General features: G+C 33.8%; 2 protein-coding genes across 2 annotated transcripts in view; one reads left to right on the top strand and one right to left on the bottom strand.

Moving 5' to 3' along the window:
* LOC131843581 (fatty acid synthase-like) overlaps positions 1–18,172 on the top strand; it is a 51,119-nt gene extending 32,947 nt beyond the window's left edge. The window contains exons 24-41 of the mRNA XM_059192257.1: positions 279–722; positions 1,315–1,485; positions 2,106–2,236; positions 5,359–5,509; positions 6,030–6,201; positions 7,374–7,486; positions 7,906–8,067; positions 8,584–8,712; positions 9,126–9,205; positions 9,700–9,855; positions 10,570–10,821; positions 11,179–11,332; positions 11,895–12,099; positions 15,003–15,153; positions 15,640–15,811; positions 16,023–16,199; positions 16,514–16,616; positions 17,155–18,172. Coding sequence (XP_059048240.1) covers positions 279–722; positions 1,315–1,485; positions 2,106–2,236; positions 5,359–5,509; positions 6,030–6,201; positions 7,374–7,486; positions 7,906–8,067; positions 8,584–8,712; positions 9,126–9,205; positions 9,700–9,855; positions 10,570–10,821; positions 11,179–11,332; positions 11,895–12,099; positions 15,003–15,153; positions 15,640–15,811; positions 16,023–16,199; positions 16,514–16,616; positions 17,155–17,753 — 3,522 coding nt within the window. The 3' untranslated portion in view covers positions 17,754–18,172. The remainder of the gene's footprint in view (positions 1–278; positions 723–1,314; positions 1,486–2,105; positions 2,237–5,358; positions 5,510–6,029; positions 6,202–7,373; positions 7,487–7,905; positions 8,068–8,583; positions 8,713–9,125; positions 9,206–9,699; positions 9,856–10,569; positions 10,822–11,178; positions 11,333–11,894; positions 12,100–15,002; positions 15,154–15,639; positions 15,812–16,022; positions 16,200–16,513; positions 16,617–17,154) is intronic.
* Positions 18,173–22,530: 4,358 nt separating this feature from the next.
* LOC131843527 (uncharacterized) lies at positions 22,531–26,240 on the bottom strand. Its single transcript, XM_059192193.1, has 4 exons — positions 26,154–26,240; positions 25,181–25,348; positions 23,731–23,877; positions 22,531–22,686 (listed from the first exon to the last, which is right to left on the bottom strand). Exons 1-4 carry the CDS (start codon positions 26,238–26,240, stop codon positions 22,531–22,533), a joined length of 558 nt encoding a protein of 185 aa, XP_059048176.1.
* Between the last annotated feature and the right edge of the window lie 1,474 nt (positions 26,241–27,714).

Here is a 27,714-nt window from a genome sequence, read left to right as displayed (position 1 = left end):
AAGATCATTTTAGATATATCGATCATTAGAGACATGAATATATAATGGAAAATATCTGGAATGGAATGGAATGTCTGGAATATTACATGACCGTTGTTGTATCTTTTCAATCTGGAATTAGTTGTAACTACCTTTTATTTGAAGAACACTACAATAATATTGAATACATAAGTCTGTAATGCAAATGAAGTTGCGACTATCAGAAACAAAAACGACCAACGAGGTCGACCAACGTACAGCAATCCCCACATTTTTTAATAGATATTATTTATTTGTAGGTATTAAGTCAAGCTACGGCGACTCTTCGCGACAAATGCTTTATTATAAGCCGAGAGAAAGAGCTTCCAAATCCCAAAGACCATTCAGACAAATACGACATTATAACAATCCAAGATGTTGGTACAGAATACATAGTTCTTTTAAGAAAACGCGTTGGCGCTCGGCCAGCTAAATTCGTCAAAATTGAAACTATGGATGAAACTTTCCCTTGGGTAGAAAAAGTAAAAGAAGAAATGAAAGAAGGTCAGAAAGTAGTACTATATACACAAGACGAGCCCATCAATGGACTTCTGGGACTTGTGAACTGCCTAAGGAAAGAACCGGGCGGTGAAATTGTTAGTGGTTTTCTGATTTCTGATCCAGCCGCACCTAAATTCAATCCAGACTTGGAATTTTATGAGGAGCAATTGGATAAAGATTTAGCAATTAACGTTTATCAAGAGGTAAGTAGTAAATGATACATATTTAAAGATTTTGATTTATATGTAGGTAGATGAATGTCCTTCACGTACGTTGAATTTTAAGTAAAATTTACAAATTATGTATATTTGGAACTTGGTTTATACAAATCTATCCGAATGCCTTCAGAATCTATAATATTGACATTGTATTGACTGACGTATTCTGCTTCTCTTTATTCTAAAAAATTAAATTTAAAACGAATAGAATCTTTTAGTCTTGTTCATAGGAAATGTTAACAAAAAAACAGTTACCTTAATTTCTTTATAGAAATTATATTTTGACTTGAAGGAAGCAACACAACACCGACCTTTCCTTATCGTATCAAACTGAGATCGAAATTAAAACTGTTTGGATCAATATTGTAACCACTAACGATGCCTCAGACTGAAGTCATATCAGTCAGGCAGTAGCTAATCTTCAGCCACTCCATAAGCCTTTTTACGGGTTTGGAGTACCTTCAGCTTTCGTCCACATTTTAGTCTGATAAGGGCGAAAAGGTCAGCTGCGGCCAACAGATATTTATTAGAATATTAAATGAAGGGAGAATTCAACTAAAACTATGCACTATTGCAGGGTCAATGGGGCACGTACCGTCACTTCCTCCTCGGAGATCTGGATACTGTTCGCGCTGATCACGCCTTCGTGAATACTTTGACCATCGGAGATCTATCCTCACTCAGATGGCTCGAGGGTTCTATCAGAAAGGACCAAGTTTTCAAAAACCCATCTAGCTACCTTGTGCAAGTAAGTGATTTATTACTATACATACAAAACCACGTAATCATGTGACGCTCGTGATACCACCACATGAATTGTCATTCCGGAGGATAAGTTCTTATGCCTCCAAATCCTGTGATTTCACTACCTTTCAACTGAAACACAGCAAAAAAGCAAGCTGCTTGGCGGCTAAATAATAATAATAACAATTTTAATTATCCAATATTATTTCAATTTTTAGTTACTTATTTAATAATTAAAATATATTTAATAAATAAATTTAAACGCCCATTTTTAATTTTTTTTCGATTAATCAGTTGTACATTTGTATCATTTATTCTAAGTGTGCATGACGCACCGTTGTATACATTGTTTATGTTTTTATTGTCTATTATTTTATCTATTATATATAAAATAATATTGTATTCTGACATACTTCTTTTATCTGCCATATCTTACGTATATATAATCCATAGGTCGCTTCAGATCCGGCTCGAAGGACCAGATACTTTTACTTTCAATTCAGTTCAAGTTTATTACAATCACAATTTAAAACAATGGTATATTTGTAGATTTTAATACTGTTCTTCCCAAATAATATTGCAAAATATTAAAGTACTTTCGCTGATATAAAAATCGATTTAAAGGTATACTGTGCTGCCCTGAACTTCCGTGACGTGATGACAGCGACTGGCCGCGTGACCGTGGACGCGGTCGCTCGCGGCAGACTCGCCCAGGAGTGCGTGCAAGGTTTCGAAGTCGTCGGACGTGCTCCAAAGTTTGTACTATAATAATAATAATAAATAATAAGAAGCTATAGAATAACAAGATAGCATATAGCTATAGAAGTAACAAGAATTTGTAAACAGGAAAAAGTTTATATAATACCCATAGTCCTCTCATCTACAGGTATCATACCCAAACACCTACATCATAGCCTGAAACAATTAGATATGCAAAAAACACTTTACATCACCCTTCAAAAGGCTGCCATCTTAAATACCTGTCGTACAGTCCGAAAATTTCTTGAAATCGATGAAAATGATATAACACCAGTCACACCAGGCACACAATAAGTACACACACACTCACACACACATACACGCGCACACACACATACACACACTCTGCACTTACTTGGTTTCGGCCCGTAAGTGTGGAGAAAACCAGCAATAGCTGAGAAAAAATAAAGAATAACAATAATAATAATAATAGTAAAGTATTTGAAAAGATTATGTTTAACCAAATGTTAAAATACTTCAGGGATAACGGACTGCTTCACAGTCAGCAATATGGTTTCACTGCCGGCAAGTCTACTACTGATGCAGGTGTAGCGCTTATTACACATATATTCGAATCATGGGAAAACTCACAGGATGCTCTCGGCGTTTTTTGTGACTTGTCGAAGGCGTTTGATTGCGTAGATCATGAAACACTTTTGTACAAGCTCAAATATTATGGTATTAGAGATAATGACCTAAGTCTAATGAAAACTTATCTAGAGGATAGGGTAAACTGTAGATATTGATGGTGTAAAGTCTAAGAACTAATATAAAAATGGGCGTTCCTCAAGGTTCAATATTAGGCCCATTTCTCTTTTTAATTTATATAAATGACCTTCCCTACATGGTAGAGAAAGTCTCTCAGATATAGTGTTATTTGCTGATACTTCGTAAATAAAAAATTGGTCGCCAATGTAATCAATTAGACGATGTAAATTATGCTATCTCTGCTATACTAAATTGGTTCACATGTAATAATCTATTATTGAAAATCAACACACACCATTAAATTCACGCTGCCTAATGTAAAACAAGTAAATACGCAGCTATTGCTTAATGATGAAATAGTAAATTTTGTTAATGATACAGTTTTTTTAGGAATAACAGTGGACTCGAAGTTACAATGGGGGCCCCATATTTCAAAATTAGCCAGTAGACTTAGTTCTGCTGCATGCAATTAGAAGGATAAGGCAATTAACAGACGTGGCGACGGCAAAACTTGTATATTTTAGTTATTTCCATAGCATTATGTCATATGGCATACTGCTATGGGGTAAAGTCCGATATAAATACTATATTTATTTTACAAAAGAGAGCCATACGTTCTATTTATGGTATGGGTTCTAGAGAGTCATTACGTCAATGCTTTAAACAATCAAATATCCTCACCGTTGCCTCACATTTTATGAAAATATTATGTATACAAGGAAAAACTTAGATAGTTTCAAGAAACTTAAAGACTGTACAAGTAGAAACATAAGTAATTTTACAAATGCCGTCTACACAAAGTTAGTAATTCATTTTATGGTGTAAGATTCTATAATAAACTGATTTACGCTTCTTACAGAGAGGCAATTCAAATCTTATATTAAACAAATGTTATGTAAAAAAGCCTATTATAAGATAGATGAATTTATAGATGATAGCAATATATAGCAAGAATAAGTTTATTTGCGGACAACGTTATAATTATAATTTTCATACTGCTTTCTTGATATATGATAGCGTAGCGGCTTTTGTATTGATTGCCGCATGCATCCTTATGTAAAGTGCGAATACTGTAACTACCATATAGTAATTTTTGTAGCTGTGACGTGGTCGTGTGGAATGAGTAGTCATGCTCACTAAAATGTCCAGACATGTGGCGGCGTGGTGGGCCGGGTCAATGGGCTCCCTAAAATATGGTCGAGCGCAGTGATGGCTGGCTCATCCGTCATACTCGTGAACGAGTGCTGCTTGTAGGGACTGGTCTGCTCTTATCACTACGACTGATTTATATTATTGCAAGATTATATTTGACACCAAAAAATTAGTGCTTGTTGGTAGTTTGTATTCACACGTTTCGACTTGTAAATGTAAACTTAAAAATTTAAAGAGCAACACACAAGTTTCTTGCTCGTTCTTCTTGTGATGAGACAGCTTTCCGAACGAGTGGTAGATAAAAAACAAATTGTTATGACTATTCAAAAGTGCTTAAATTAAGTTTATTTGAATAAATGATTTTCTATTCTATTCTATTCTATTCTATTCTAATAATAATAGAACTATTACAAAAAGCCGACTTTCTCAATACATGCCGAATAAAAAATTTTTTCGTCATCACTTTTATCATCATCATTTTAAACTCATCCACGCTTGGATAAGACCCGCGTGTTTGACCCATCATCCCTTTCCTGTCAATTAAATAAATATTTCTTTCAGAATAATATTATTTTTTAAGGGATTTATAAATTTGTTCTTATATATTGAGCTAAAACTGGTCATATCATGTTTAATTATAAATTTTACTGAACTATTATAGATAAACATACATTTCATAGTCGTAAATAAATATATGAATATTTCCTTCTTTTTAAACATAAAATAAGGGAAAAAAATATTTAATAAATAATAATAATAGTCTTTATTTTACAATTAATCTTACATCTATACATATAAATAAAATTGGAGTGTCTGTTTGTAATATTGAAATAACCGTCTTTTACTACATGCATATGAATATGAATACGTAACACACACCAAAATATCATTTTTTACAATTTTTGTCTGTCTATCTGTCGATCTGTTTGTTCCGGCTAATCTCTGAAATGGCTAGACCAATTTTGATGGGACTTTTTTTGGCAGGTAGCTGATGTAATAATTAAAAATAAAAGTAGCCTAAGTTACTCCAACTTAGGCTACTTTTATTTTAGAAAAATATTGTTTAATTCCACGCGGACGAGGTCGCGGGAACAACTAGTTGTAAATAAATATATATTTAATATGTATGAGTTTACGCATTTACATATGCACGGTACACTTATGTATTGTTGATGTGTTTTAACTTATAAACATGCATGTTTGTCATTCAAATAATCGTTTCGTGTGTAGTGGCTTACATTCAATGATTTTTCAACAGTGGCTCCCGAATGATGTGCATGGTGAGAAACTCTGGTCTGTCAAACATGATAGAATGCGATAAGGCGCTCTCTTGGGCTATACCTGATGAGTGGAGTTTCGAGGAGGCGGCCACCGTGCCTGTCGCTTATGGAACAGTCTACTATGCTATGGTAAATAATAATAATAATATCCCTAGATAAACCACACAGCGCCATCTTGTCCCAAATTAAGCAGAGCTTGTGTTATGGGCACTAGACAACTGATATAAATATGTAACTACATTGTTATGTAAATACACACATAATTATTTATTTATTAAAATTTTGTCGCATAAATATAAAAATAAAGGTGCATAGTGCGGACTTAACATTATAAGGCATCACAAGAGTTCTCCCAGTCGAACATAGAGCAAAGATTAGAGAAAAAGAAAAAGAGAGAGAAAAAGATTAGAGAGTGATGCATTTAAGTAACTAACATAGAATAAAAATAATAAAAGGAAACTACAAATATAATATACATATTTGTACCTACTAATATAAAAATATAAATAATTTATTGTGCGAGTGCGAGAAATCGAAATTATGACCACTAGAAGGAAAGCGGTGTTCTCAACCGCTAGACTATCGAAGTCGTCAAATATATATTATTGTTATTAAAAAACAATGATAATCATAATATGATTTGGTTTAGGTGATGGTGGGTCAGATACAGCGTGGTGAGTCCATCCTGATCCACGCGGGTTCCGGTGGGGTCGGCCAGGCGGCTATCAACGTGGCGCTCCACTACGGCTGCGAAGTCTTCACCACTGTCGGTACAGCCGAAAAGAGGGCGTTCATCAAGAAACTGTTCCCACAACTCAAAGGTAATATGGTGATATAGTTTACGCTTTTTATTATCTGCACTTTCTCTATCCACCCAAAGGTAGTCGGGAAGAAATTGTTTAGGCTTTTATATCAGTTAAGGTTATTGTATTATCGATGTATGATGTATTGTATTATCATATCGATTAGTATTGTCGATGTATAGTGTTTTAGCCGATCCTTCAGATAGTGCTACAAAGGTAATTTGTGAAGTGATATAATTATTAGTTTTATAATGGGACTGCCTCCAATTCAAACGGAGATCGACATTACGACAGTCTGAGCCTACTTTCGAACCCCCTGTGGTGGTTTGACCAAAGTCATACCCATCAGGCGGTAATTAGTTAGCCGCTCTATAAGTCCTTCCGCAGGCTTAGAGTGCATCGGCACTCGCCTCCAATCATCCGGTGAAGAAGGGACTGGCATGCACTTTTATTTCGTACAAAAGTCCCTAAATGTCAAAGAAATAAGAAAAATCAGATAATGCATACTTACTATTTTTATTGTTTTCTATATTTGGTGCAATAAAGACTAGAAATAAATTATAAATACTTATGACAAGCATTCAAATCAAATCAAATGTATTTATTCATATAGGACCTTACGGCCTCAGCCTTTTTGTGTTCGTATATACATTTTTTTCCTTGTACTCGTTAAAATTTCTGTTTATATTAGACTAGCTAGTCCGCGTTTATTTTTCTAAAATAAAAGTAGCCTAAGCTACTCGTTATTACATCCGCTATCTACCAATAAAAGTCCCGTCAAAATCGGTTCAGCCATTTCAGAGATTAGCTGGAACATACAGACAGACGGATAAAAATTGTAGGAAATGTTATTTAAGGTGTATTCGTATTTATATTCATATGCATGTAGTAAAAAATAGTTATTTCAATGTTACAAACAGACACTCCAATTTTATTTGTATGTATAGATTATACTACGATTTATATTAAAAGTTTTAATTATATTATTAAATGCTTCCAAATAATACACAGCACATGCAGTCGCCATTTTTATTATTCTTTTCTTATAAATTACTTTCTCATACCCTCAAGTGGCTTGAAGAGCCTCGTGAAAATAGTTCATGAAGGTCTGCCCTGAATACCTAGACTGACACACCTTTCAATTTATAATAAGAAATATAACTATATAATAATATCATTGGTATGTACAGACAGTCATATCGGCAACTCTCGAGACACCTCTTTCGAGGACATGATCCGCAGGGAAACCAACGGCAAAGGTGTCGATATGATCCTCAATTCGCTGTCAGACGACAAACTACAAGTAAGATTATACTTTATTTTTAACTAACTATATTACTGGTATGTTACTAGATGATAATGTATCTAAAAGTGAAAGATTTTTTAAAATCTATGAAAATTTTATATTTTGTTTTTATAAATGAAATTAGAAATAACGAAAGCAAGAAGAAAAGAAGTACAGAAAAAAGGAAAACACACATTAATTTAACCAATACATAAATAAGAATGTTGCACCATCCTGCACTGCCGATATGCGATGGCGCAGCACTAGTAGAGGTTGATGCACATCCTGTGCATAAAGTTAAGCCAATCAGCATATTTTTTTTTAACTACTCTAATCGGTAATCATTATCCGCAGGTGAGCCGCAGACTCGTTTGTCCCCTGTGCTATAAAAATAAAAAGTTTAAGTCTAGAATAAGAAATACTATGACATTTTCCAGGCATCAATCAGATGTCTCTGCTACCGGGGCCGCTTCCTCGAGATTGGCAAGTTCGACATCAGCAACAACACGCCCATAGGCATGCACTTCTTCCTCAAAGAGACCTCCATCCACGGCATCATGTTGGATTACATCTTTGATCAATCGATGGAGTTCAGACTGGTAAGGGTCAATTTTTCATTGATCTTTTTCGTTTCGATCTCTCACGAGTTCCATTCTTTCATCTCACGGCACAAACATTTTGTAGTCATGAGTATGAATGTTTGTATCGGGCTAAATGTTTCCTATGTACTTATATTATATACAAAAAACAATTAGGGAATAATAAATACATAGATACATATATATATATATTATATATGCTAGCTATTCTAGCTGACATACCGAGATTTAATATTTAAGTTTATTATGTTATTGACAAAAAATTTCTGTAATGTTACAATTATGTTGTCCTATTGTTAATTAAAATTTGTATTGTTTTGGATGAATAAATATAAGTTCTCCAGTTACTTTATTTTAATAAATATTACTTTATTTCTATTTCTCTAGTACCTTCCTAGAGAGTGGAGTTTACAAGAAGTTGATGATTCCTTACAATAATGAGTACCTTACGTCTTTGTATATAATTTTGCCCTTGGCTCCATACGTCCTTATATATAATTTATTTGTTTTCAACAGAGGTTACAAGATCTTCTGCTGTCCGGTATGGAAAGTGGTGCGATTCGTCCTTTAACTTACTGTACATTTGGAAAGGACGAAGTGGAGACTGCATTCCGATATATGGCTGCTGGCAAGCACATCGGAAAGGTAACATTTTCTTTCTCGTACATCCCTCTCTCTTACTCTCTCTCTCTCTCTCTCTCTCTCTCTCTTACTCTCTCTCTTTCTCTCTCTCTTACTCTCTCTCTCTCTCTCTCTTACTCTCTCTGTTATTCATTTTTTATGGATGACCACCACCACCACCACTATCGTGACAAATTCGCTAGGAAATTATCACGATGGTTTCCAGGAGATACCGCGTGGAGGTCGACCTAACTTAATACATTGCTAGCAATGGGCATTACTAGTTCCCATTACTAACAATCCCCTTCCCTCTACTCTATCTATTGTCATGTGATATGATAAATTCTATTGTCATGTCACATAACAAAAAGACGTACATTCATTCGGATTTGTAATATTATAATGAATTAACAGTTCTCTTTCAAATCTAATAACAGGTGATCATTAAGATCCGAGACGAGGAGAGGACCAACCGTCCCGTGAAACCTGCCTGCTTGCCCATTGAAGCAATTCCTAGGTACGTTATCATATTTTTATATATAATGAATTAATAACAAATTTGTGAGCATTTAATTAAATCTTATATAATTAATATTTGACGACCTCGGTGGTCTAGCGGTCTAACACACCGCTTTACGTCCGATGGTCGCGGGTTCGATTCCTCGCACGGCACAAATATTTGTATTCATGAGTATGATTGTTTGTATCGGTCTGGGTATTTTCTATGTATAATATGTATATATTTACGAAAAGTAAGTAAGTATTTGTATCAGTAATCTAGTACCCATAACACAAGCTTTAGCTAGCTTAACTTGGGTCTAGATAGCGCTGTGTGAATTGTCCTGAGATTATTATTAATATTAACGATGAAATAAAGCAAAAAATATGAAATATCATAAATCTAAGATTAACATACATATATAGCAAGCACTGTTGATGCGTTTATCGTGATTTATCCAGGTAACTGTGACCTATATATGTCATATATATATGTAATATATATATTTCCAGGTACATATGTCATCAGGACCACGTGTACATCATAATAGGAGGGCTGGGTGGATTCGGTTTGGAATTAGCCGATTGGTGCATATTGAGAGGCGCTAGGAAACTCCTTCTTACGTCCAGAAAGGGAGTCAGCAATGGTTACCAATCTACTAGACTTCGGTAAGCTTAACGTTATTTAATATGGAGTTATTTTCATAATGTATAAGCAGTCAAAAGCCTACTAGAAAACTGATGAAATTAAAACACTTTTACCTAGAAATAAATTGAAAATAAACTTTGAGAAACTTTGTGATGTTTACGTGGCCGCACGGTTTGTTATACCAAGGTTTAAAAAGAATATTTCCATTTTTTTCCACTCAATAAAAAATATATACTCATTTTGAAATCTGCTTATATCAATCTAAAATCAAATTTTCAAATATTTTTCCATTAATGAATAATAATAATAAAAAATCAAGTATTTGGTTGTATGTACTTTTTATGTCGAATCATAATAAAAATATCTGTTTGGAGTAGACTACCCTTATCACTCAGGGGCATGAAATAAATTACGTCCTATTCTCAGACCTGACTATATACACAAAATTTCATATGAATCGATCAAGCCGTTCCTGAGGACTTTTGTTACAAACACTGTGACACGAGAATTTTGTATATATTAAATTTTTACATAGAAATGAAATGAAGGCGCTTCCTCAGTCTGTTTTCTTAGATCTTTTAAACTACTTAACAGATTTTAATTAAGTTTTTAGCAATAGACAGAGTAATTCAAGAAGAAGATTCAAATATGTATAATACATGTAAACCCGTGCGAAGCCGGGCTGGTTAACTAAGAAAACTAAGTAAAGAATTAACAATTTGATTCCATTATAGAGCCTGGGCATCCTACGGAGCGGAAGTCCAAATCTCCACCCACGATGTCACAACGGAGTCTGGTTGCGAGGAAATGCTAAAGATGGCGACCTCAATGGGTCCCGTGGAAGCGATCTTCAATCTCGCAGTCGTCCTCAAGGATTCCATCTTCCAGAACCAAACTGCTGAAACTTTCAAGACTTCGTTCGACCCGAAGGCACTGGCTACCATCCACTTGGATAAACTATCGAAGAAACTATGTCCCACACTTAAGTATGTTGATGTTGACTTTTCTTTCTTCTAAGCTTTTATCTCCCAACTTCTATCAATAAGATAGAATGTGAATGAATTTTACCAAAAAAGATATGTATATGTAACAATAACGGCGTATGTTATTTATCTTTTACCTCAAAAATACTTATTTAGCTAACTAGCTGATTCCGCTGTTGCAGCCGCGTGAAAATTATAGCTTAAGTATTATTCTGATGTATAAGCAAGGTTTCATTCAAATTAATTGAATAATTTTTGCGTAAAAAAGTAACAAACATCCATTCATCCGTCCATTCACACTCACAAACTTCCATGTTCATTTTAGTAAGATATTCTATACTACTGTACTTTCTTCACCAGAAACTTTGTGGTATTCTCATCTGTCTCCTGCGGTCGTGGTAACGCTGGGCAGACCAACTACGGTCTATCCAACTCAGTGATGGAGAGGATCTGCGAGTGGAGGAAGAAGCTTGGCCTACCAGCTCTTGCTGTACAGTGGGGAGCTATTGGGGATGTAAGTTAATATATTTCACATAATAAAGAAGATATAGATGTAGTGATTAACGACCCAAGTTAGATCCAAAAGTAATATATAAATCGGGCTTACAGCAAAAATAAACTATAATATTTCTGAGTTTCCGTTAACCATAGATATCAAACCAAAATATTAATCAAAGACTACGGGACTATGACTTGTCCAGGGTAACAAAATACATAAATAAAAATCGGAATTGCATACATTTCCTCTTTTTGCGATGGGGATTTTAAAAACAAATCTTTTTATTAAGTGAGGAAATTCGTCCCCAGTGAAAATAAAAAAAACTAACAGTTTCAAATCTGGCGAGAAATAAACTTTTATATTATATATTATTAAGTACAGGAACTAACAGAATATCAGCGCAGATTTATCTATTGCTTTATGTGTATGAACTGAGTTGATTGCCTATTCACCTTTGCGGCACATCAAGTCAACTCCATTTCTTTTATTTGTTTATTTATTTTTTCTGCACTATTTTTATATATTATGGTGTCTGTAATTGGAGAATAAAGAATGTATCTATCTATCTATAACATAGGTTGGATTAGTGGCTGACATGCAAGATGATGACGTTCAGCTGGAGATCGGTGGAACCCTGCAGCAGAGAATATCCTCATGTCTACTGGCGCTGGACAAATTCTTGAAGCAGGACGCTCCAATAGTTAGCTCCATCGTGGTCGCTGAGAAGAAGGTCGGCGGATCCGGATGTGGAAATATTGTGGATGCTGTAGCTCAGATTATGGGTATGTACGAATATTAATTAAGAGGAGTATATCTACAAAATAATTTTACGATATGGGTATTCTTGAGTATTCGTTCTCTCTATTCAAAGACCTTACGTATCCTCTCACCTAAGCGCGATAGGAATACTTTCAATCGGAATTTTGCCGTAAAATTTTACGTTCCGCTCACAAGGCTTACTCTAGTATTACAATAAATACAAAGGTATTTTTTCCGTTATTCTGAAAATTCATAATAATTCCAATGTTTTGTAGATTTTTCACATTTTTATACTATATTGGATTGTTCATATAGTTGAGTTAAAAATAGGTACATTTTTTTACAATTACGTGAAATTAAAAAGCAAACATGTTTAAAAGAAAATCCGACTAGTGTGAAACGTTGATATTAGTTGCCTTGTCCTATGGACAAAATTTCATGAAGTTATATTCGTTATTTTAGAAAATTTTCTTTGTAGCACCTTTAATTTATGTCAAAATACAAAAAAGAATAAACCTAAGGAATTCCGCAACAGCTAATAGAATTGACGGAGGACCGAGAATTGTATATATAATTAAATAAATATGTAATTAAAAAAAAAGAAAGCTAAAAAATCAAAATCAAATTGCTATCGTAAACACTATTTTAATGAAAATTACTCGAATACTATAGTATATAATTAGGCACAGTTATATATTGAAATAAAGCTAAAGTTTTTCTGTTGTAATGCTTTAAAAATATATTAACCGAGGTAGACTGTAGAAACTGTTCTGCATGTATATTGTATACCTCAGTCTCATCCATTTCAGCCGTCAAGCAGCTTGCTCTGTAAGATATAATTTAATTGACGTGTGAGATAAAACAGTGAAATTGCATTACTCTGTAGGAAGCATGACAGTTTAGCGCTCTGGAACGGCAACGCATTGTGTACATCACAAGCGTCAAGCGTGACGTTTAAAGACAAACTTGCTGTCCCCAAGTATCGTTTAGAAAAAGTTAATAGGTCTTTTATGGGAATAGGTATAAAAATTTACAATAAGATACCAAAGGATATGTTGGAATTACCCTTAAATAAATTCAAAACATCTGTTAAATCATATTTACTGAGCAAAGCCTATTACTCACTAAACGATTACTTGAATGACGAGTGTGCATGGCAATAGTTGTTCATGCACTGAATTTTCATTTAATGTTAGACATAGACACCTATATAAAAATACATTGTAAATAAACTGTCTTTAAAAAAAAATGTAATTCAATTGAGTTTCTTGCCAGTTCTTCTCAATTGGATCTATATACCGAACTGGACGGTAGGGAAAAAATAAAATTATAATGTAAAAATTTGACGTTCATAAGCGGCTAAAATGTCCTACATGAATAAATGATTTTTGAATTTAAATTTGAATTTGAATTTTGACGTCCATTGTGCTGTTCATATATATTTTTTTATGGATGATAATAGAATGGTGCACCTGCCTGCGCTAACGGTTTACGCTGGCGGGGCACCAGTGGAGGATGATAAGATGAGCATGAAGTCAGGTCAGTTAGCCCATCTTGCCAAATGACAATTTACCACGATGGTTTCGAGGGGAATCGCGTAAAGAACAATCCCCTTCCCATAAAGTTAGTAAATGATAGCAAAACCGTACCAAGTCCCTTAGAGAAAAGGTCAATTCATGTATATTGTGACTTACCACTTACCGTTACGTGTACTGTAATCTCGTTTGCGAAATCGCTTATTTATATGTTTTACCGGCCTCGGTGGTTTAGCACACCGCGTTACTTCCAAAGGTCGCGGGTTCGATTCATTGCATATATATATATATATATTACAGTGGGTTTGTGTTAATCGTCCAGGGTTATTTATTATTATTACATCATAGAAAAAAAATTAAAACCTTCAGTTTGGTCGGTTTTTTTCATGTAATTGCAATGACAAATCAGCTGCGGGTAAGTGATAACTAATAACGATTTATCTCCTTTGAAAAGTATAAACTCTACCCTGAGAAAGATAGAAATCATCGCTCCTAAGAATATTCAATTCTTAGGATTCCCTGTTTAGGTAGCGAACTTTGAAATAGAGCGAGCACTATAGTTCTATGTAGTTCGCAGTGCTACAGGTTTAAAGCATCTATGTAATAGCCCAAATCTAATAAAAAAAGAATGGTAACTGTTACATGTATATAGATCAGTACACAGATATTTCATTATATAATAATATAGATATTCGTGTAACATAACATGATCAGTAGTTATATATATATATGTTAGTATAATGTAAATTATTATTATTTAGTATTCCCATGCCTTTTTTATTTCTCTATTCCATTCTTGCGCCATCTACCACTTTCTGTATTCTCTTCTCTACCCAAAGTTTGTCTGGAAGACATTGCTTAAGCGATAAGACTATTGTATTGTATCTTATTACTTATTATTTGTTTGTTCTTTGTATAATTGTTTGTATTTCTAGTGCAATAAAAAGTTAATAAATATTCCTACATGCAAGGTCTCAAGTAAAGGTCTAAGTATGTATGTACAATGAGCGCCATAGGTATAACGCACTATAAATGTGGATAGAAATAGATTTCGCAATTGCTTTTACATGTCAACCTAACATTACCCTTAATTAGGCACTCTAGCACTAATTGACTCCCACCAAATTTCCATATATAATTTCTTGATAATAACGTTTGCAGCGATCTATGATTTTCCTGACGTTTTATGTCTACATATATCTATATGAGGCTTATATGTAATACAGTTTGAATCTCATCACGATATATTCCTTCCAATCATTTATAATTGATAATATATTTTGACTCAACTATAGAGACAAAATATTAATACAAAAAACTTGACGTTCATAAGCGGCTAAAATGTCCTACGAATAAATGATATTTGATTTAATTTGTTTTGATTTGACTAGGTATTAAGGATCTGAAGACAGTATCACAACAAGTATCTCTGGCTGAGTTGGGTATGGACAGCATGATGGCTGTGGAGATCAAGCAGACCCTGGAAAGAGAATTCGAGATCTTCCTCACCGCTCAGGATATCAGAACCCTCACATTTGCAAGGTAATTCTTCATTAAAAGATTAATTAAATTGTTGATTATTCTCAATTTTTAATTGTACCCCACAGAAGCGAGGATATCTTAAAGTATTTAACATGGATGAAAAGGCGAGGATGACAAAGTAAAATTGGATGGATTGTGTGAAAGATGATAGGTATAAAAGGAGAGTAAGCTCAGATATGAAGATCGATAGAGATCAGTGGGAGAGTAGCGTCGTTTTTCTAGAAATCTTTTGCACAACCACCAATAACCTTCCAGCATTGATATTTCCGAACCGATACGATATTGAAACCTTCAAGAAAAGAGCTTATTTCTTCTTAAAAGACCGGCAATACACTTGCAATTCACTTAGTGTTGAGGGAGCTCGTAGGCGACGATGATCACTTACCAATTGTGATCTGCAAACAAGTTTGTCCCTTTTGCTATAATAAAGCCGTACTCGTTCACGAGTATGACGGATATAAGATTAAAAACCGTAATAAATTTCAGATTGGTAGAACTAACCGCACAGCGAGAAGAAGCATCGTCCACATCAGCAGTCAAGCCGTTGAATATCGACGCCAATGCTGGTCTCAAGGTCCTCATAAGGAACTTCGGAGAAGAAAAACTAGCCAACGAACCTCTGCTGTACATGCCGACTATGATCAGCGACGGAGTTGAAGTGAATAGCATATATTTCGTCTCTTTTTCTCCTTTATCCATTCTATTTTAATCCAAATAGATATCTAAAGAATGTAAAGACTTAGACTAAACTCGCAAAATAAGTTAATAAACATATAAAGTCACAGGAGGCTGGCCCATACTATAAAAATAAACACCAAAAGTTCTAACTAAATACCGAATAGTGCTTAAATATCATTTCCATTTTCCAGGGAGAAGAAGCTATCCACGTGATGGATAATGTGATGTTCATGCTGCCAGGGTTGGAAGGTTGTGCATCAGCACTGGAACCACTGTGCCGCAGACTAAAGATCAAAGTGTGCGTGTTGCAACTGGGAACTGAACACAAGAACGAGAATTGCGGTCAAATGGTGGAAAGGCTTTATCAGGCAAGTTAAAATAAATTACTGAAATTTCGATGCCTCTAGTAAGAAAGAACATAATTTGAGATATAACTTTTTTGAAAGTGAAATTGCAGGAGGATAGGAGGATAATACTCTTAGTTCTCTGCAATAGCAAAGCATGTGTGACGGGAGTCACATAATAACGTAATGTCCGTAATGTTGTTCATATGGTTATGATATACAGGTGATTACCGTTTACCGTCAGGCACATTGATAGTTTTTAGCCGTTCCAATTACATTAAAAATATGCTTTTTTGTATTAGTGCGGTTTTTTTAACTGTTACTTCTTTATTTTATAGTTGGCGATATCTCGCTTAGCACCCGGATCTCAATTCTGGATCCTGGGGTACAGCTTCGGAAGTCTCCTCGCGTTGGAATTAGCGGCCAGAATGGAAGAAAATGGTGAGATTTAAAACAATTTAAATTGTTATTGTATTAAATATTTTATATTATATTACAAATTTAATAATAGGTCAGATACTAACGAATTTAACATAATTATAATAAAGTATTGTAGTTGGGCGAGGTCTTGAACATTTTTAGACCCAAGAATTTAGAATTAATAGTAAGCATAAATCACGAACTAGAAGATAATTAATATATTGAAAATATGCACATATTTGAGTATTTCTAAAACCTGGATGGGCATTTTTCGTAGCTTTCTTTAACTTTCTCATTTCTCCTAACTACATATAAAAACTCTTATTCTGTAAAGTTTTTATTCAAATTCCTCCAGCCGTTGAGACAAATAATTTTCGCTCGCTTCGTCTCGAATTTTATATATAGGAAGTTTAATTAAGAAATTGAGAGTAATATTAATTTTAAGCATGTTATTACAAGATAATAATATTTGTTCTTTATGCTAGATAGTTTGTTACTTAATCTTAATGCAGATCATGCTTTATAGAACTCTTATACTTACATCTCAATCTTCATTCAGGTCTCAAAGGAACTGTATTCTGCTTGGACGGCGGACCTGAGTTCCTCTACTCAATCGCGACCATGACGATGACTTTCAAGAACGACTTCCAACTGCAGAACAGTCTGATCTGCCACACTTTAGACATCATCGCACCAAACAACGACGTGAACAACATCCTAATTGAGAAGCTCAACGAAATTGAAGATTATTCTGAACGAATCGACTTCAGTATCAATTTGTCAAAGGAATACGTTAAGAACGATGATTACTCTCACGGTTTTATTGCAGCCGCGGCGCAAGCGTGCTTTGACAGAGTCAAAGTGGTACTGAATTATAATCTCAAAGCTGCAAAGAAACTTCAGTCTCCAATAATACTTTTGAGACCCAAAGAGAATCCACCTTTCATAGTCTGCGAAGAAAATTACGGTCTAGACAAACATAGCGACGGTCCTATAACCATACACTTTTTAGAAGGCAACCACATCACTATAATTGAGAATAAAGATGTGGCCAATATTATTAATAGGGTTATAACAGATAAGGACGGGTCCAAATTGAAGGCGATGCAAAACGTCGTCACCAACATTGTCGAGAGTCAACGCGAAGTGCAAATTTAAGGGGAATAAAACGTTTTGGCAGGAATTTTATATTTTATTTGTAGATTTATTCATTTTGGGCTTTTGTCGGTGTATTACTTGTGTTTTGTAAAACTTCGAATAAGTGGCCGTATTTTAATAAAAAAAAACTTAGCGACTAAAGTAATTTAATAATTTATTACTACAATTAAATTGTTATTGTTAATTTTATATTAATGTTTGTGTTTACACACCAGTACCAAATAAATATTCATTTTTGTTATTTTTAAGTGATTGTTAGATTTTGGTGAGGAGGATATTTTGTATAATTTTATTATATTTAAATATAGGTGTAAGTAACTTATTGGTATTGTTGTTAATGGTAAGTAAATTATGTGTATTGGTTTTAGAAGTGAGTTTTTGTTAAAAATGTTATTTAAATACAGGTTTATTGCAATGGCTATAAAGCATTTTATTTAATTCTATATGAAATAGTTTTTATGGATGATAATGGAATGGTGCACCCGCCTGCACTCACAGGTTTACACTGCCTGGGCACTAGTGGAGGATGATAAAATGAGAATGAAATCACGTCATTTAGCCGATCGTGGTAAATTCACCACGAATTTCTACAGTTCTTTCGAAGTGGTTATGGTTCCACGTGGTGGTCAACCTTTCGCTACCATATAGACATCCTACAACGCTGGTATACGAACATGCTGATGTTTTGTCAGTGCGTAAAATGTTCATATATCAGTGTTTAAGACGATATCATCGTGTAACTGTGCCAGCAATAACATCTGAACCAAAACGCATTATTAGAAAATTTAAATATCCAATTCCATTTGTGAAAACAACATTTGCAAAGAAGCAATTTAATTGTATAGCACCTCGGTTATACAATGCACTTGCTGGCAAGGATAATGATAAATTAAAGGATAAATCTAATCATGATATAAAAAAGATTATTTTGAAATGGCCCATATGAAAACTGTGAAACACTAGTGTCCCCGTATTAGTATCTCTCCTTCTTCTTCTCTTATACACATTCATTATAAATAATGATAAGCATTTAATTCTTATTATAAATTGTAATTCAAACATTGTGAATTGTAAGAGGAGGGAACTGGTACCTAAAATACAAGTTTCTACTTAGTTTAGGTACTTTAAATGTTGGAATTGTTTTACAATGTAAATATTGATGCAAAATAAAAATTATTATTATTATTATAACCTGACAGTACATTGCTAGTAATATGGTTATTAGTCCACATTACTGATAATTATATTCCCCCCTATATAAAATAAGTTTCCATATGATTTACAAAGCATATTCATTATTCAATTCACACCGCTATCTAGTACTAGACAACTTTTGTTTACATACATAATATACATAGAAGCCAATATGTTATAACAGCGTACAATCGGAACTCAATAATAGCTGGCAATCGAAACTCTATCTACTCGATATTAATTCTATAAAGGCTTGCACAAAGGTGAGCACTTAACTAATGCTCGTATACAAATGCGGTAACGCATAAAATATGGAATACGTCATCAAAGCGAGTATTCAGACTAAAAGCGCTGTTCCACATTTCAGCAATCATTTTAATCTGCCGGTGACGTGTCCAATGGCTAACTCATTTATCATTTTAATCAATCATGCGGACCCAGCTCCATTTTGGCGCGAAATATCGATAAAACAGAAGGAAGTAACGAATGGAAAATAAATGACTGCGTAGATTTTTTAGAGGTAGTGGCAATCTCTATGAATTTGCCTGAGAAAGTGTAAATTTTTTTAAAGATGATAATAGAATGGCCCGCCTGCGATAACGGTTTACACTGGCAGGGCACAAGTGGAGGATGATAAGACGAGCATGAGATTAGTTCAGTTAACCCATCATGGCAAATTCATCAAGAATTTATAACGATGGTTTCCAGGGGAACTGGGGGAATATGGAGGTCAACCTGATTCCGGTTATTACAGCCCTCTATATTTCCCGCCGAGAAAAATAATGGCTTTCTAAACACTCTAAATATTTAATAATTACTAACTAGCTGTTTGTAATAACAGATGTGTAAAAGAAATATTTGGGGCCTTTATAAACATAACAGAACCCAAAACAATACAAAATTAAAAAAAAAACAACATTCAAAATGTCTTATTCATATAGGTCAATTACAGACTCTTATGATATATCCAATCTACCGTCAATGTTAGGATTATTGATTCTGCAATGCAAAATGGATCTTATAATTTAGATATTAAATCATATTATCATTTACGTACTAATGTCTATTAAATATTTAATAACTAATAATGCAAATGTACGCCAAAGTAAAAATTACCGAAAATTATTTTTGTTTAAAAATTGCTCGAGCATTTAAAAACCTCTTGAAGCTAAAATGGTTGCAGTTGAGTTGAAATAAAATTGCGCATTTTCTATCCATAAAGGTAGTCACAGACGTTGCACATACAATAAGATTTTATCTGCAAACATCTACGCTAGAAACTTGAATAGTTATTACACTAATACAACACTCGTTTCAGGTGAATGTTCTAATTGAAAGTGCAATGTTAAATTTACTTGAGCGCATATCGTCCTCGCAAGGGTGCAATGATTTTAGAGACTTTCAATGTTTTTTTTAAATAAAATGTAGATCATATTACTTTGTGATAATACAGTTTTGTATAAATTAAAAGAACTTTTATCAATAAAGGAAATTTTGAGCTATATTACAAACAAAAGTGTAATGTTTTCTGAGATATAATTTCTTGCAAGTCATTCAATCTAGAAGAAATATAATTAGTAGATATTTCATCCTGTCACTTGCGCTAATGGTTTTTCGATTTTATCAAATCGAGAATTTTAACTGGCGACCATACTTTCAACATTGTCGTAAGATCCTGCGTCGTAATATTTTTAATTTATTAATTTTAGGCCTTTCTTTTTCAAAAGCTGCATGAATATTCTAAAAAATCGTAATACTTTTAAAAATTTAATGGACAAAAAAATTAATATATGTAACTAGCTGACCCGTGCAACTTGTCTGCATCACACTTGACATTATATTTCGCCCAATTAACTTAATATCTTTTAAATTATAGCCTGTGTTATTCAGATATATAAGCAAATAAATAAATTATTATTATTATTATTATTATAAGCTATATTACAGTAAAGTTTTATCAAAATCCGTTCAGTAGTTGTTGCGTGAAAGTGTAACAAACCCATCCATCCATACTCACAAACTTTCGCGTTTGTAATATTAATAAGTTTATACTTAGCGTTGTGTGTGACGACCTCATTGTAATGGTCCAGTACTGTATGCTCCATGCAGAGCTATTTAGTTAAATACTTAATGAACGTTACTTCCCGGCTGAAGAACATGTATTCCACATGAATTTGCTTTATTTTTAATGTATGTACGTTAAGTCTTTATAGTTAAATATTACTAAAGTACCATATATTAGCTGTTCCCGTGATTTCACCCGCTTGAAATTTATAGTCTATGTGTTATTCTGACGTATAAGCTATATTACTGTAAAGTTTAATCACAATCCAATTAGTAATTTTTGCGTAAAAGAGTAACAAACATCAATTTCTCTATCTATACATCCATACTCACAACTTGCTGACTTATAATATAAATATAAGATGTTTAAAGAGAGCCACCCGATGGGTCTCGATGATTAGGGATTGAGAGGAAGGGGTGCTAAGTGAAGATTAATTACAATTCACAAATACGATACTTTTATTTGTAATTTAATATGAGCAAAAAAATCAAAGGTTATTTTGTTTAATAAAAATAAATCACAATCTTTATAAATAAAATTCAAGTTTTCAAGTTTTTCCTCGATGATTTCCAAAATCTTTCATTCAATTTTAATGAAACTTGGACAATTTATACCGTCACACGGTATAAATACGGCATGGCAAAAGGATGAAAGTTCCTTGTAAAAAAATTTTTCGTTTATGTTAATCGGTAAAGCAACCGTTGTGAATTAACACATAAATACATAGTAATTGAGATATTAATTAATAGAACTACTTGTAAATATATCTTTATATTCCTTGTGGGGTCGAAGGGTTTGCGATGATGGCTTCAAAGGCTTGCTGGCAAGAGATGGAAGCGCCAGCTAGGCGGCTCAGTACCGACTACTGCCAATAATTTCCCTTGTCGAGCCTGTGGTAGGCCATGCCGCTCTCGTATCTGTTTATACAGCTACGAAAAGAGCTGTTCATGGACCATTACGCCATAAATGCTCTATAACAGACGCATTTTTGTGAAGCGAACGAAATGGCTATAATCTTATTATTAGAAGATTAAAAAAGATGTTGCATGCTTATTAATCATTTTCATACAATGATGCGACTGCGTCGGCAGTCCAGCGGTTATCATTCCGCTTTACATCCGACGGTCATTGGTTCTCCTCGGATAATACAGACTTCGAATATAATAGTTTGTAATGGATGTTTTCTACGTATATGATGTATGTATTTTAAAGAATATGCCTATGATTGTCTAATACCCATAACAAGCTCTTATTTTTTGTAAATTGTCTAGGGCTATTATTATTGCTATTATCATATAAATAAAGTCGACATCACAGAAGACCGAAGAGCTGGCAGCTATCTTGGACAAAGAATTAGTCTAGCTATTCAAAGAGGGAACGCTGCCAATATCTTCGGAACTTTGCCTAAAGGGATTTTTAATAATATATTTTAGTTATTATATTATATTTTTTAAGCTTTTTAATTTTAGGTTCTTAGTTGTACAATTAAGTCATGTATATATGGAATAATAATAAAGTCTATATTGGTTCAACGATTTCCGTGAAGTCCCAGCAATCCACCAAGCCGTCAGTACTGAAGGCTTCGACCTTCCACAGAGCTCTCCCGTACTCCTTTGTAGGTAGCCACATGTGTGCCACTTTGTTAGAATCCAAGTCTTTGAAGAAATAATTACCCTGTTAATACAAAAAGACAAATAATAAATAAATAAACAGACAAATCAAATTATAGACACTACTGGACTATATTTTATAGAATTATGCGATATTTTGCGAATATCCATTTCACTACATAATGGATTTATATTATTCTGTTTAATTCTGCTACAATTAGCAACTTACAATTATAAAAAAATAAATAGTAGTCATAACCCGAACAGAGCAGTCCCCACAAGCAGCACCCGTTCACGAGTATGTCGGATGAAGCCAACTATCATTGCCCTCAACCATGTTAGAGGAAGCACATTGACGTCATTTGGTTTGCCATTACAAATACATAAAAGAAAAAGTAAAAAAAAAAAAAATTATTTGCACATTTTAACCCACTCAACACTTTCTATGCCACGCTCTATTGGATTGACTGGAAGAGATCTCTTTTAGAGATAAGTCCTCCTTTGTAAACATTAGCTGTAATTAATGTACTTACAAATGTATTTATGTGCAATAAAGAATATTTAAAGAAATATCAGATTTGACAAAAATAAAGGGTACAGATATATGAAACTTTAGATACCAGGAATGGAGCACTTGATTGCCTCTTTCTATTTTCATATCTCTTGCTAGATATTATATAATTCCAATTATATATTAAATAAAAAAATACTTTGTGAACCTTTTATTCATAAAAAAAATACCATCAAACAATCCCAAAGGTAGGGGGAAAAGGGATTGTTAGTAACGTGAACTGATGATCGCATTGATTGTACCATATCAGGTTAACCTCCACGCGGTTCCTCCTGGAGACCATCGTGATAAATTATTGGTGAATTTGTCACGATGGGTTAACTGATCTGACCTCATCCTCATCTTATCATCGTCCACTGTAATCTATTAGTGCAGACTGCTGGACCATTCCATTGTCATTTATAAAAAAAATCCCAAAGGTATGTCATTTAAAACTGAGCATTTCTAGTGTTCTATTAACAAAAACCGTTAGCAATACCTCTGCCTACCCCGTTTAGGCTTGTAGTCGTAAAGTTACATAGCAATTATCAGACTTACAACTGATACTACGCAGTTCTTAGAGTCATATTTAACTCCTATAGCGGATACGAGGATGGTAACAAAAATACCACCACAGCCGTCTTGACGAAGAACTAAACTCGGCGTCCATTTCTTATTCACCCATTGGTAGTGTTTGGCTGTACCCTGAAAAACAAATCCAGCACAATATAGGATAATAATAAAAGCCTGAACAACTCACACAGCGCCATCTAGTTCCTAGTGTACTAAACAATTACAGAATTATTACAACAATTTTTTTGGAATAATAGAAAACACCATCATCATCTGCTTCTTCCTTATCCCATTTATTTGTGGTCGGCGTAATATGTTTTTTGCTTCCATTCATCCCTGTTCGCAGTCATCGCGTTATTTACTTCCTTTCTTACCATATCATCTTTCACACAGTCCATCCATCTCTTTTTCGGCCTTCCTCTGCCCTTATAACCATCCACATTCATATGTAACAAAGTAAATAAATAACCCCGGACAATTAAAACACGCACCGCCTAGTCCCACGGTAAGCAAAGCTTGTGTTATGGGTACTAGATAGCTGATTTAATACTTAGATATTTTTTTTGTAAATACATACATAATATACATAGAAAACACCCAGACCGATACAAACAAATATACTCATGAATACAAATGTTTGCACCGTGCGAGGAATCGAACCCGCGACGATCGGAAGTAAAGCGGTGTGCTAAACCGCTAGACCACCGAGACCGTCTAAAATCTATACAGACATACTTATTGTGTCGTGTGAGTAATCGAAGATGTTAAGTCCGCTGAGTGCACCTTTATTTGTGTATTAAGTTTTAATAAATAAATTATTATTTCATTTGTGTGTAATTTACCTGCAATTATTGACACTTTCGCGGCACTACACCTTCAACATACCACAACACACCTACACTATAAAAGTATCTATACGTCCCTGTAATGTCTTTATGTTGGGGATGTGAGCAAATCCTGCCCTCTGGTGGACGCGGCGCGCAACACCAGTGACAGTTTCGATCGCGGGAACGAACGGTCATATTAAAAACTTGCTGCAAATTGGCGGACATTTTGGTGTATTTGGGGTGAGTATAGCGACAATTTTATACACAATTTGAATAGGTAATTATGCTTTATTAGATACGTCATCCTGCTTGTTTCCAGTTACATGAAAATAAAAATAATATTACTTCAATATATCTTATATTTTGGCTGCTACTTACAAAAATTTGTGTGTAGCAGTTTCTATGTTGAATATCATATGCCTAATCCTTGTTAATCTGTATGAGCTTAGAACAACAGTCTGCATTCCGAATGAGTGGTAGAATGAAAATGAAATGTGCTCATTTTAAGTTTATTTGAATACCGATTATTTTTATATCTATGTCCTATGTCCAGCAGTGGACTGCAGTGATGATGATGATGATGATGATGATAATTCGACTAAAAATACCTTCAAATGCTTGGTCTCCTTGAATACAGTAAAGTTTCCCCTCATCAAATTAACTGCTGTAGAAGTGTTATAGAGCTCCAGATTTGCTATGGCCGTCCGTTCTTTTTCATATGGTACTTTTGTTTTCACACAGCGTCGTGCTGTTATCAATGTAGACTTATAAGGACCCTGGATAGAAAGGAATGAAAGTATCTAAATCATTACATAGTATAAAACAAAGTCGCTGTCGCTGTCTGTTCGTCCCTATGTATGCTTAAATCTTTAAAACTACGCAACGGATTTTGAAGCGGTTTTTTTTAATAGATAGAGTGATTCAAGAGCAAAGTTTATATATATATGATACATGTACACTCGTGCGAAGCCGGGTTCTAAGCTCTAGTTCTCTATAAACTATTAGTTTGTTTTTAATATTAGATTACTTTTTAAACCCTATCTTGTGTACATCCGGTATATTTTTACTACTACCTACCTACCTACTTTCTAGTAACACTCTCTTTCCTAACTCTGGAAGAGATTGCGTCAGCGACAGGACCGCCTTTTGTACCTGCTTCTGTCTTAAATCTTTTTCTACTCTTATTGGTAGTGAATAAAGCAATTAAATAAATAAGTTAAAAACTGTCTCTAGTAGTAGTAGTTATCTTTGACGAATAACTGTACAAAGTTATTTGTATGAATTGGTTATATAGATAGACGTAATTTTTATATCGTGTAAAATAATCTTCAAAATAATTTCATCCTGACCAAAGGGGGAGCGAGAGGGTGTGTGAGATTCTTATCCTTTAAAAAATCACACGGTGTACCTACACCATAGCCAGAGTCACAAGGAGAGATTACCATTCTATGGACTCCGGTGACAAGCAAAAATAAACTAATTATAGTTTTTCTAAGATCATAAACTTGTGGACTAATTTTTGTTTGTAAAATCATAACTCTGGTATAAAGTTATTCCATTAATTATTTAGTTAATACTCACAGATCTCCCACTAGTTCCGGCAGAATATACACCTATTATATATATAAAAATCCAAATGATCATAACATTGAACAAATAGGCCGTCATTACAATAAACCAAAAGGGACCCGTCCTCCATCAACATATTCTGTAAATACAATATTTTAGCGCTGATGTTTAGAGCGGCTCATTAAAAATACATTAGAAACAGCCAAACCTATCTCATTACCTAATGATGATATTATTTTCAGTACCCATAGAATGCCATAAAAATAACATAGGACAATTAACACACTACCATCTAGTTCCAAACTAAACTGAAAAAAAAAACTTAATACTTTTTTTTTATTGACAAATTTATTTACACAGAAATAAAAAAATAAACAATAAAACTAATAACCTTAAAAAATATAATACATGACTAAAATATATTATTAAAAGGAGTTCCTTTAGACAAGGTTTTTTTACATAATATTATATTTGTATACAGTACACAGTCACAAGGAGAAGGAATTGTTAGTAATTGAAGTTGAATTGTAACCCCATTGTTAAATTTACCATGCTAGCGCGACCTCCACGCGGTTCCTTTGGAAACCATCGTTGCCAATTCCTTATGACCTCGTTACGAGTTAACTGGCCTAACTTCATGCTCATTCTATCATCCTCCAGGTGCACCCATCATGCCACCATAAACCAGTAAAAAAATACAAGTAGGTAATCATAATCATGGATAAAAATGTCTGCACACTGTGAGGAATCGCATCCAAGACCATCGGAAGTATAGCAGTGTACTAAACGGCTAGACTAGCAAAGCCAATTTTAGAGTAAATTTTTTATATAATTGAATAGCAAAGAAGCATGATGGAAATAAATAAATATTAGCTATATCGAATATTGATAGTCAAACAATCAAATATCATATCTACCTACATAATCTATATGTTATTTTTAATGATACTGACGAATGGTTATAATGCATTTACGAAAACAGGAAATCATAGATATTTTGTGAAAATTATATTTACAAATGTACCTCGACTAGATAGATAAGAATCTATTCAAATCTATACGAATAAAAAAAAACTGTAATCACAAATTAAGAGTTTGAATAATTTTTTTAATTTTAATAAATATCTAAATGCATATGACAGTATATACGGGACTTAGGTACATGAAACATTTTATTGAAATAATTTTTACCTGTCTGACTGTTTGTTTGTTCTTGCTTATCCCTGAAACACTTTACCGGTTTTGACGGGACTTTTACTCGCAGATAGCTAATGTTATTAGCATTAACTTTGGCTATTTTTATTTTAGAAATTTTATTTATTGTATTAAAATATAATAAGTTTCACGAGAACGAAGGCGCGTGTAACAGCTAAGTAGTAAATATCAATGCATCCTGTAAAACTTAGAAACTGAATCTCTAATCTCTCATCTGAAAATGGAAAAATAAGCACACTTAATTTAAAATTATTAAAACCCCAAAACTCAATATTTTGTTTACGAGTTATTACTCGTTAATTTACATACGTTTTTGATTAACACAGCAATGTCATTCCAGGTAATTCCTATAATATAT

Source organism: Achroia grisella, unplaced genomic scaffold, assembly GCF_030625045.1.
Source record: "Achroia grisella isolate CSIRO2021 unplaced genomic scaffold, CSIRO_AGI_Agris_v1 utg319, whole genome shotgun sequence".
Taxonomy (NCBI): domain Eukaryota; kingdom Metazoa; phylum Arthropoda; class Insecta; order Lepidoptera; family Pyralidae; genus Achroia; species Achroia grisella.
Note: the sequence above shows the minus strand (reverse complement) of the source record. Positions and strands in the feature narration are given on the sequence as shown.

What these genes read in the sequence shown, in the direction of transcription:
- LOC131843527 (XM_059192193.1), bottom strand. Translation starts at nt 26,240, where the DNA reads ATGACGGCCTATTTGTTCAATGTTATGATCATTTGGATTTTTATATAT. An exon ending in AGGAGACCAAGCATTTGAAG is followed by an intron (nt 23,878 to 25,180) that starts GTATTTTTAGTC and finishes TTTGTTTTTCAG; the next exon opens with GGTACAGCCAAACACTACCA. An exon ending in AGAACTGCGTAGTATCAGTT is followed by an intron (nt 22,687 to 23,730) that starts GTAAGTCTGATA and finishes TTGTATTAACAG; the next exon opens with GGTAATTATTTCTTCAAAGA.